At 45.0% G+C, this 12,399-nt stretch overlaps 1 protein-coding gene across 19 annotated transcripts in view; it reads right to left on the reverse strand.

Moving 5' to 3' along the window:
* The window catches only part of Pard3 (par-3 family cell polarity regulator), a 605,457-nt gene that overhangs the window by 58,347 nt on the left and 534,711 nt on the right, over nucleotides 1-12,399 (reverse strand). Inside the window, exon 23 of one of the 19 annotated variants that reach the window (XM_087206784.1) lies at nucleotides 8,561-9,433. The exons of the other annotated variants lie outside the window; for them this stretch is intronic. Within the exon in view, the coding sequence (XP_087062910.1) occupies nucleotides 9,343-9,433 (91 nt within the window). The 3' untranslated portion in view covers nucleotides 8,561-9,342. Of the gene's footprint in view, nucleotides 1-8,560; nucleotides 9,434-12,399 lie in introns of those variants that run through there. 19 annotated transcript variants of the gene reach the window in all.

Raw genomic sequence — 12,399 nt, forward strand, 5'->3', positions numbered from 1 at the left:
GCTGAACTGAGCTTCTCATAAGATAACTGAACTTGGTTAGGACACAATGGGAAAGAAGCGAGCAATTCAGGACTTGGTGCCATTTCCCGAAGCCGGCAGCAGCTGAGGGCCTCGCTAGCTCACCCCACGACCAGGGGACACACCAACCCTGCCGAGAGGAAGGCAAGGGAAGGCACCAGTGTGGGGCCCTGTGTCAGCGTCCCCTGCCCTTCCAACACTGGAAAAGCACCCAGGGAATTCAGCAGCAGCACACACACACACACACACACCCCATTCAGATGCCGCGCCTTAATGTTTACTGCAGGTTGCAGAAGCTCCAGTGGGAGTATAGAAGCAGCTTGGGGCACTCGCAGGACAGGCCTCCAGTGGAACACTCTGGCCATGTGACCGCTGTCCCACCTCAAAGCAGATGTGCTCCCACGCTGTGCCACTCCTCAGGTGGGGTGGCCTGGGGTTCGGGACCCCAGGCCCACAAGAGAGACCCAGGGAGGAGAGACCTGCGGACCTCATGGAGGGGAAGCAAGGCTCCAGACAGATCAGCTCAGAATGTGAACACGTCGTGTACATATTAATCAAGGTAATTACAGAAAAGGTCCAGAAAGCCTCTGCAACTGCCCAAGATAAACAAGTATCCATTCACCACAAGGAGACTCAGCCCTCATGTCCAGGGCCTGCCCGGCCACCGCTCACAGAACTCACCCCAGATACTCTGGCTGGCTCTCAGGCGGTCCAGCATGCTGTGCAGAACACAGACCTGAGCTCAGACAGGAGAAGATCAACTCCACGGTGAAGGGCAGTCAACCTGCCTCGCTGCCAGGTGCTCTGAACCATCATGGGGTGGCCTGGGACAGTCCCGTCAGGTGGGACAAGCCAGCGATGGGACAGTCACACATGCACCGCCGCTGGCTCAAGTGGGTGAGAATGTGTTAAAATCATCCCAGCATAGGTCCTCCGGCAGCGTGTGAAAGCAGAAAGGCTGCACAGACAGAACAGGGACATGCTCTGGCCCAGACTTCGGGGAAATCCCTTCAAGGCACTGAGCCAGGGGCACTGAGAACTCAGGCGGGGGAAGAGGAGGAGAGGCCGGTGCTCAGAGTCTGCAGGGGCGAGAGGGGAGGGTCTCTCCAGTGACTGAGGTGCAACTTTGCTGGGCTCTCTGAAGAGAAAGGAGCTGAGTCCTAAGTGACACCCAGGACCTCTATCCTATGAAAAAATAGAAGAAACAGCCAGTGCAAAAGCCCTGCTGCAACAGACAGTGTGTCTAAAGAACAGAAGAAAAGTCAGCAGCTGAAGCACTGTTAGCAAATACTGTTAGCATCTAGCTCGGTGGTGGGTATGCTACTCAGTGCTGGGTTACTCAAACTGCTACTTCCTCTCCAGGCTTTGAGCTCTTCTGTGATTCTTACACAGGCTCCTGCATCTTTTTCAGTCACCAAGGAAACAATCAATAAAGGTACTTATTACTAGCTGTGTGACCGGAGGTGACTTCCCTCTCTGAGCCTCAGTATAAAATAATTACGAGTATCTTGACAGGACTATTATGCTGATATCTGATGTGACATCACAGAGAGAGACTGAGAGAATGAACACAGGTATATAACATTACTGCTCACACATGATAAACATTCCTGGCTTACACCAGTAACTTTAGAAGAACTTTCTCAAGTGGGTTTAATTTTAACAGGTCATTAACTTCTTGAGGTATTTCAAGTTAAAGTGCTAAAACCAACGACAATACAGCCCAATTATAAACACTGATCAGCCAGCTCTGAAATCGTAGCTCAGTGGGAAGCTATGATCCAATTAGCAAAAGTTTATATATTGCGGTTCAAAAATACTTATCTGTATAATGTCCATTTTGCAAATCAGAAAAAAACACATGCCACAACTCAGAGGGACATTTATACGGAGCTTTCATCTCAGCACTTCTCCACCAAGCCCTGTCAAATGCTGTAAAAACTGAGCAACAAAAGCTGCTTTAAAAGGCAAAGGCAAACACAACCAAGAGTCATGTCATTATAATTTGTAATTGTTTCTCAAAATGTGTTTAGCAAATACAAATTTCTCTGCTGTTTACAGATTGTCTTCATCTCATCAGAAAGAAATTAACCCTAGCTGTCTACAGCTACTACAGCCACAGGGAACTGGTCATCCCAGTGGACGGCGTGACATCTGGTTAGGTGGGGCTGCTCCAAACTCCCTGATCAGGAAGTTCCTCCAGGAAGCACTGCGTCTCACCTCTGCCTAGATCCCCGTGCGCTTTCAGAAATGCGATCAGTCACAAGCTCCCCCATGAAGGCACAGGTCCAGACTTTAACATCAAGATTCTCACAAAGGCAGCGTAAGGAGAGAAGCGCAAAGCTGCATAATAATGGGAAACAAGACGTGTCCTCTTAGATGGGCCCAATTTGTCGCATTCAGGTCAACTAAAAGTGTCAGATAAGAATTTCGTGGATTTACTGCAGCTGACACTGCTACTCTGAGTACAAGCGGCTGACACGCAGCCAGATGTTTTCAATCTGCGAAGCTGAGCACCACTGCATGGCAAAACCAGCTGGCAGCGGACCGAGAGGCAGCATGTCTTGCTGGGGGGGGTCCCAGCCCCGGAATGCCCTTCCCTTCCTGAGCCCATACTGCATCCCTACTCTGACGCTGGCTCAAGTGAAAACAGTTAGTTAACCCGGAAGTAACATAAAAAACTATTCCATGAAAAAAAGAAATTAACTATGTATTTCATCTGAGTCTGTAGCAGAGACATAAAATGCGTACCAGTGTGTAATAATCACAAGAATTCACATACCACTCATTTCTGTAACTTGGAGGGAGCTAGACCAAAGTTGGAAACTGGCTTTTGTACTAACTTATAAAGGGTTGTTGTGCAAATCAAATCTTTAAAAACTCTAAAGCAGTGGGGATCTATGTGAGGAAACAACTGCTATCATGAACCTTCCAGGGCTTCTAAAGTAACCATGTGTTCCCTGTGTGATCCTGGCCAGAAGGTCACAAACAAATCTTACAAATCTTACCAATTTGGTAAAAGCTCACCCCCTCAGTACCATTAACAAGTGGTACCCTGTTGGTCTACCTTCAAACTACATTTCTTTAACAATAAAATAAAAATGGACCCAGCTCTTCAGCTTTTCAGTATCTTCACAAAAGAGTTAAAAACCTCATACCACAGTGATGTATGCACACCCATGTTTATAGCAGCACAGCTCATAATAGCTAAATCTTGGAATCATCCTATATGTCTGGATAGATAAAATGTGATATTTATACACAATGGAGTGTAATGGAGTACTACTCTGCCATAAAGAAGGATAAACTTCAGCCATTTGTAGGAAAATGGATGCCCCTTGAGAACATAATGTTAAATGAAGTAAATCAGACACACAAGATCAAATATCACAGTTTCTCTTATATGAGAAACTCAATTCAGTGAAACCTTGGTTGTTGAACAGCTCCAAGCTCCAACTTTCCACTACTTGAAGAGCAAAGTTTGAAAAAAAAAAATCTACTGTTCCTAACTTTGCTTGATTGTCAAACCGAAAATCCAACTTTGAAAAATTCTGTAGGAGCCAACAATGAGTCACGTGTGGTATCTCATCTCAGACACGAAGGGCTGACGCTTAGGTTTAAGCACCCAGACAACACACAGTGCTTGAGGTAGTGCATAAAACACTCATCACTGTCTTTCTTTGTGTGACGTGTCATAGCCATGGCTCCCAAGAAAGTCAGTGATACCAGCAGAAAAGCTAAGAGGAAGACTGAGAGCCACGAGAGAGTTAAAGGTAATCACTGCGAAGTTTGTTAAGGTCCTGGAAAAATGAACTTACAAGTGTAATTTTGAGGCCTCACAACCAGTTACTTGGTTTGCCATTATTTCTTATGGGAAAAATATGTTTAGGTCTCAAACGTTTCAGTGCTCAAATATGAATTTGGAACAAATTGAGTTCGACAACCAAGGTATCACTGTATATCAATCAAGTGCAAAATAAAAGACAGACAAGAGGAAGAATAGAGAGAAAAAGTCACAGTAATCTAGCATGGACAATATATCAAGTATACCTTGATTTATACCTGTCAAGTATACCTATATGTATTTATACCTATACCAGTATACCTGTCTTCTGTGTGTTATATTTTTTTGGCCTGTTAATCTATATATATGATAATTAACTTCATAAGGACTTATAAGTAAGTTAATCTGATTTTGGCCCCCCAAATAAGGGGGGGGGTATGGAGGGGAAGGGGGAAAAAGGAATTGAGACTTGTCATGTATATGCACCAATGCCCCCAACAACTTTAATCAGTATGCACTGTAAACACATACTAATAAAAATTTAAAATTTTTAAAAAGTCCCCAAATCCTGCCATTCCACTACAAACAGGCTAGAATTAGTAATAAGTGACATGAGCTATGTACAAATGGGTTCTTATACAAGGTCTACATATAGTGTCTTTCTCAAAAGAAATACAAACATATAATTATATCAACATTGCAAACACAATCTAATAATCACGACTTCTGTGCCAGGGAAGTAGATGGGGGAAATGAAATACTCACGTGATGTGGAGAGAGGAAAGAAAGTGGCCCTGAGCCATGAGACCACACGTGGGGGATTGCTTTTAAGTCTTCGAGGACAACCCCAAAGTCTGACAGGGAGCAAGAGCGCAAAATCCTCTTTGTCAGAGTAGTGACTGAGTGGAAAAAAGAGCGAATGGATGAATCTTGAGTTAACTATTAAAACAGCAAAGGAAAGGCTGGTTTCCAGCACTGTCCGGCTGCTCCATGTCCTCATGTCCCGAGACCAGATACATCAAGCCCAAATCTTACTCTAGTGCAAGCAGAGCTTTGAAAAAGACAGGGGGAAAAAGCCCCATAGCATGCTTTATGCCTAGTTGCAGGAGAGCAACTCCATTGTTCATTGATAGGCCTTCATCCGTAGGCGTTATACTCACACAGGCTGATCAACATTCTACTTTGGATGCTCTCTCATAAAAATTCCACTCCAGCTCCTCAGCTTCCAAGCCTGCAGTGTCCCCTAACTTGCATATCCACTCTGGCAAGAGTCACTGGCCCTCCTTCGTGATTAGTTACCGACGGCAACCCAGCTCACAGGAGGTTCAGAGAATTAATTAATGTTTGCAAAGTGCTTGTAGATCCACAAGCCAAGGAGTATTATATAAATGCAAATTATTAGCATTATTCGGTTTTGCAGTGGGGCAGACTGCCCAAAGCACTTATTCATGCCTTACAAGAAAACCAAAGTCCTTTAACTAGGTCTCCTCTGTTAGAGCGATGGCTGATTTACAACCCCAGGTCGCCAATACCCACACATCAGCCTGTGTTCCAGGCCTTGGATTTTTTTTTCCCTTAAGGAGCTATTTTTGTTCTTGGTTATTATACTTCAAGTCTGCAAAAGAGATCATGAACCCACCACTGAAAACAAATCCCATGGTCAGAAAGGAGTTTTGCAGCCCACTTTCTGATCTTCTGGAGGAAACAGGACAGATGTCCTGACATTTTAGAGTTCACCGTGTGCCTTGGTGGGGCTCGCAGGCTGCAGCCCTACTCCCCTTTGAGTGATTACACACCCTCACCTCCAGGTCTCCCGCTGCTCCCACTGAGCTGAGTATTCACTGCCACTTCCTGCCCCTGAAGGTTCTGCGCTCTTTTCTGTGTAAACAAACTCTGGGTTTCACCTGCCAGAGCCCCATCCTTGGATGGAGGAGCCTGGACCTCCAACACCAGGGCTATCACTTTAGGGTCCAGGCCCTTGGTTTATTTTGTGGTGCAGCCCGAATGAGCTACTAATACACTGTGTTTACACTTGTCCTTTCTGCCTCTCTCTGTTAGTTTCCCTTTAAACCTGGGAGAAGGCAATTGGGAGGTTATGTAAGCACTGTTCTGGGTCCTGGTGTGCAAATATGTTTGGCAACTTTGGCCTCTGAGAACTCCATTCCTTGGATAAAGAACACCGTCTCTGTATCAGGTCATCAGTACTATGAAATACAGGGCGCAAACTCACTTTTCCCACAGATCTCCAAACATGCTTGGCAGAAAAGGGTGAAAATTAGTCTTTATGTACTGCTTATTAAAAATAGGAGCAAAAAGATGAAAATAAATAAGTAATTCCTCCCTTTACTGGATATTTACTGAATTCCTGCAGGCAATGCAGAGATGGAATTTATTTTCAAGATACTTTTACCTCTTTCTTTAGCTCCAAGACATTTAGTAACTTTGGTAGGCAGAGGACAACCAAAACTTGTACTAAAGGCTTCGCCTCTCAACTGCAACAGGTGTGGACAACACCAGCAGGCTCCAGTGCAGGAAGCCAGGTAGGGAGGAATCATAAAATTGAAACCATAAAGTTACACACATATGCATTACACAGTACATTCTAGAGTTTTACAGTTTTAAAGATGCTTTAGAATTCTCATCACCACCCCTTGGAACATGTATTATGCTTATTTCATAGCTTGGCAAACCTGGCTTCCAAGGAGTTCAGTGACGCGTTCGAGATCACCCAGCCAGCCAAGGTGCACATCCTGAACTTGGGCCCAGGTGGCAGCCAGCATGCAGGGGAGCTTCTTTCTCCATCGACGCAAGGGCAACAAAGGGACAGAAGAAACTCAGAAGCAGCGGAGGTCACCATGCGTGACTTTCGCACACCCTGGCTGCCTTCTAGCCCCTCCCCGGTCAGAAAGATGTCCTCACACTGTGGTCCCCGTACGTGCGTTAGCGTGCAAGTGCATTCTGTTCAGATGCTCAGGCTCACCTGACTGCTGTTAGTGGTCTCTGGACCACTTTACCTCCTCCACCTGCAAGAGCCACTCTTGAGCGGTGGGCAGTCCCCGAGTTAATGTCCTGTTGCTTGTTAGCTCCCTCTGATGAGCCCAGAATGAGCAACTGTTCCCAGAGGACAGGGAGCAGGTGAGGAGGAGAAGGAGGAGGAGGAGGGGGAGGAGGAGGAGGGGGAGGAGGAGGGGGGGAGGAGGAGGAGGAAGAGGAGGAGGAAGAGGAGGGGGAGGACATAAGCAGTGGCAACCTCAGAGCCAGTCCTGGGACATTTCTGCTGCTCCTTCCTTGTCCCTGGATGCCAAGGCCTGGCCATCAGCATTCCATCCTTGCTCCTGTGTCCTTAGTGGCTGAAGCCTTGCTTCTCCACACCAGCCCTTCCTGACAAAGTGGGACTTCCTATATACAGAACCAGAGGTTCCTGTTTCCTTGGTGCTCCCTGTAGGTCCTAGTTCCAAGCCAGACATTCCAAAAAAGGTCAACTGAATTAGGCTCTGCAAAATCCCAGGTCATAAGCAACCTCTCCTCTCTCCCACTGTTTCCCTGGTAGTTATGAATATATTCAGTGCTGAAGAACATGACCTTCTGGAGACATAACACTGTGCCAGCTGTCAACAATGAGCTGGACTTTCAGTTTATTGCTCTGTGAAGTTTTAGGTTTTCAGGCTGTGCATAGCAGTGGGGAGCAGAGACACGTAACAATGGGCCTTGAAGGTTACTACACTTCAGTATCAGCAAGGGAACACCAGGCAAGAAAGGTAACAGAGCACATCAGTGCTAGTTGGAGGGTCTTCTCCAACGATGATCCAGGGCACTGTCATTTAACATTTCCATCTGTTACAATCACGTCTGAAGTCTCAAGCTAAGGCCCACACATTCCTGTACCCTCCACACATACAACAAAAGTAGATGCTCGGAAGTTGCGCTTTGGAACAAAGATGGCCACATTCCTAGTGGAGATTATTTTCTTCTGCTTCTCTTCACACAAAGGGAAGAAGCAAACCAAGGCACAATATTCATCAAGATATTGCCTAAAAGGGCAAAATAACAAATCCCATTCCAGGAAGTCTGTGCAAGGACGTCACAACATCTTCAGGGGCAGCAACCATTTGGGGAGCATTAAGTTTACTGGGCCCCAAAATGCTTCACACCTGAGTCCCCTTTCCCTGATCCTGGTCTCTCCGTGATTGAAGGATAAATCTACCTCTGTGACATTCACTATGTTCATTAGCAAAGTGTTTTCCAGCTGAGTGGAAAATAGTAACGGTCTTTTTCCACAACAATGGTAGTTATACTGTCCAAAGGAAAGCCAGGATGCTTTGTTTTTGAGGCATTTAGCTAAATCCCTTTAATCCAACCTAGTCAATCAAAGGTGCACAACACATTTTCTACTATGGCAATGAAACACTTCCTGTCACCCTGGCCAGAATGGGACAGCAAGTCGCCAGGGTAGATATGGCTGAGAAAGGAACAGCAGATAATTTAAGTGCTTTAGACCACTCGGCAATTGATTTTGGTAGCTCAATTGAAATGTTCAGAATAAATCATGTGTTAGAATTATCTTCAGAAGTAAGAGCTGAGAGCTTATTGATTAATAATTATTTGCACTAACAGACTCAACTAAGGCAATATCATCAATTACCTTAAAAATTGACTCAAATCAATCACAATGGAATCAGTTTGAAGATTCACTGTTTTTTGCTTAGTGTTTTGAAAGAGAGCAACATAGAGGAAAAGCTCGAGATTGGAGTCTGAGGCGAGCCCTGCCATGATTTGTGATGACTTCAGAATATCATATTGACCTAGACCTTTTAACGGGTAATGAGTCTCCCATGCTTCCACAGACTGGGAGGTCTTCGTGGTAAACAAATGTTTTCCATATATGATACAAGATAATGCATAGGATCCAAGAGATACACTGCTGATCATAAACACATGGGCCGGGAACTAATAACCTGAAAGGCACGCAGGCACATACAAGTTTCATGTGCATTGTTTTTTGGGTTTTTTTTTTTTTTTTAGTACCAGGGATCGAACTCAGTACCTTGTGAGACAGGCAGCAGCACCACTGAGCTAAATCCCTGGCCCTTTCAATGTGCCCAAGATCCACTCACTGAATACAGATAAGAACACCCAGAAAATACTCATGAAACTGAAAGTGATGTCGAATAAAAACACTATCCCAAAAGTGTTTAAGAATTTCGGACTCAGTCTTATGCATTCATTTGGTAACAAAAAGTTGTGATTTTGGGGGGTGATGACGTCCACTTCAAATTCCCCAACTCCCCATGAGACACTCCACTCTCCTGCCTCGGTGGACACTCACAGCAACCTGACCATGCCACCCCTGCCCCGCACACCCTTCCTGACACAAGCTCTGCAACCTGGGGTGAGGGCTTCTGCATCGGTACCAGTGCATCCCAGGGTGCTCAAGGTGTAGTCCATGGAGGCCTGAGGGCAGCCACAATCCATTCTGAGGGCCTGTGAGGTCCAGTGTGTTTACAACAGTTCTTGGTACCATTGGTGTTCTTCCCTTGAATTCATATTAATCTTGATGGTGCAAAGCAGTGGGGCAGGGCAGCCGGCTCTGGCGTGGCCCTGGACAATACTGCGTTCATCTCCTCCGTGCCCCTGGAGGAAGATAAAGCAGCTGCACACAGGTGTGCTCTGGACGAAGCAGTCAGTATTAATATTCATAACTCTCAACCCTGAGAAAACACCTTCTCATGTCTGTTCTCAGAAGGCAAGACCCTGTTTCTGCCCTGGGCCCCAAGAGTCCGACTGGCCGCTCCATCTCAGGACACGACTCTTCCTGAAGAAGACCAGCTGGTAAAAGACCGTTACTCTTGGGCCGGGATTTAGCTCAGTGGTTCCGCCGCCTGCCTCGAAAGCGCAAGGTCCCGAGTTTGATCCCCGGTACCAAATAAATTAAAAAAAAAAAAAAAGCCTGTTACTCAGATGCAGGTATTCAAAGGCATTTTCTTGAACATGGACAGAGTGAGCCTATCCCTTTGAGGAAAAGTACCCACAGTATTTGTTGGCAATGACAATATTTTTGCTTTTGAGTGAAAATGAAAACACTGTTATCTACCATCATGAATTTCATAGCTTCCTAACTGGTCAAAGGTCCCTGTTATTTGATCTTATGTCATAACAGAATCTCAGCGTTTGGAAGACCTATATGACTCAGTGGGCCCATTTCTCCAAGTGACCAATGTGTGGTATAATTACACCATGCAAGGGCAAAACAGCTGCTCAAGGTGAAGAGGGATCAGTCAATGGTTGAACAATCAGCACTGCTATAGCTTGGATAAGTGGCCCGCAAGGCCTGGCCCACAGGGTGGCACTACTGGAGCTGGTAGAACCTTTAGGAGGCCCAATGGGAGGTCCTTAGGCCACCAGATTGTGTGCCCCCAAATGGGACTGTGGGACTCCAGACCCTTACTCTTTTTCCTTTTGATCTGTAGCTCACGATGCAAGCAGTATCACTCTGCTACGCACTCCCACTATGATGTGCCACCTCACCATTGCCCCAAAGCAACAAGGTCAATTGATCCTCACCTGGAACCTCAGAAACTGTGAAGCAAAATCATCTTTTTTCTTCATAAGTTAATCACCTCAGACATTTTGTTATAGCGACAAAGAGCTGACTAATGAAAGTATAAAAAGTTCATCACTAAAGTTTCAAGATTCACCTTACATAGCATGTCAAAAACTGCCATTTGTCAAGTTCTGGTGTAAAAACAATTCCACAATTAGGGGACATTGTGTTCATACTCTTTAAAGCAAACAACACAGAGAACCAGATTGAATTCAGAAGTGGATATGAGAATGTGGCTATCTTAAAAGACATCAAGGAGATTTATAAAAATTAAAACAATAATCTCACAATAACTTTTATTCAGAAAAGTTTATTTGTATAAAAATACCATTGATAGTACCATATGAGTTTAGCATTGCTGATTTTGAAGAAATAATTTGAAGGGAGGGCTGGGCAAGGGTGAAAAATAAGAACCAAGAGAGACTATGTAAAGGTGCAAATTTCCAATGATGAATGTCATTATATTGTATACCTAAAATGTACCAGTGATTAGAATGAATAATCGATAATGCAAAATAGGAAGAAAAGGTCCAAAGGGGTAGGGGTAGTGGGAGGGGCAGGGGAAAGGAAAGAAGGGAAAGGAAAAATGCTGAGAAATGGAAAAAATGGAAATAAAGTCTTTGTCAATAGGGAAGGGTGGAGGGGGTGAAGGGAGGGCTAGGAATGGGGAAAAAATAAGAACCAAGATGCATTATGTAAAGGTGCAAATTCCTAATGAGAAATGTAATTGTGTTGTATACCTACAATGTACCAATAAAAGAATTTAAGAAAAAAAATAATAATTTTTAAATTTCTTAATATAATTTCAAATATGGTAAACAGCCATAGGTATTTACTCAAATAATAAGCAGCTCTTTCAGATCTTCAGTAATTTTTAAGAGTGTAAAGAGATCTTCAGACCAGACTGTTATGAGAAGCATGGCTCCAGCCCCTTCTCACCCAACAGCATCTCTGCCCTCAGGAGCTCAGGGCCTCACGGGAGACCCGGAAACAACACTTTGGGGTACAACATAATGAATGCTCTAACTGAGGTCTGGAATGCAACAGAAGAGTGTGTAACACATTCAGCCCAGGTGGATGAGAGAAGGAAACACTCCCAGGAGTGAGATAAGCAGGACTCTTCTAGGCAAAAAGGGAGGATACTGGTAAGTGGTACAATATGCTTAAAAGTAGAAATGGCAAGGATTCTTCATCTCGCAGGTCCCATAGTTTAGGCTGGAGCACAGAATGCACAGGGGAAGATGATGCAGAGCGAGATGACTGGGCTCAGACCATCTAAAACATGAATTAATAATGGGCTTCCAAAAGCCTTTCTCAGTGATCAGTATTTTAAGAAAAGCTATCACAATACATTTAGGTGAGAGATAAAAATGGGTCCACACTATGGGATTGGCAATTTGGAAGGAGAAGAGGAGACAGTCTGAAGGAAAGTTACTGAGGACAATTTGGGATAATGTTGACTACAGGAGCTCCAAGGAAAAGATGCCAAGTGGCCGGTGAGATGTAGGCTGTGCTGCAAATACAGCAATCCCTGAGCCAATCCATCTTCGGTGGACAGGAAGACATAGAAAGTACCAGGAAATCAAGAGAGGAAAATGCCCAAGTTCCAGATAAGAAATATGTGGCTGTGAGCCTTCCAATCAAAACTCAGTGGACTTATTGGAGATTTGAAAACAGGCATCAATTGTCAGAAGATTTGTTTGTGTGTGTATGGTGCTGAAGATCAAACCCAGGGCCTCGTGCATGCTAGGCATTTGCTCTACCACTGAGCTGCTCCCTGAGACCCAACAAGATCTTTCTGAATTGAATGCATGATACTGCACAACTTGGCACATGCTTCAGCCTCAGGAACAGAGGAGAGGATGGGGACCGGGATCAGAGGGAGGGGAGGACAAAAGGCCAGCACGGTTCAGAGAGCTTTCTGACCCTGCTGAAGACAGTAGACCAAACCCTCCACGATGCAGAGTAACCTAGTTAGTATCACTTCCCAATTCCC

The sequence above is a fragment of the Heterocephalus glaber genome, unplaced genomic scaffold, assembly GCF_053883595.1.
Source record: "Heterocephalus glaber isolate CG9 unplaced genomic scaffold, H.glaber_assembly_v1.0 deba00000738, whole genome shotgun sequence".
NCBI classification, from domain to species: domain Eukaryota; kingdom Metazoa; phylum Chordata; class Mammalia; order Rodentia; family Bathyergidae; genus Heterocephalus; species Heterocephalus glaber.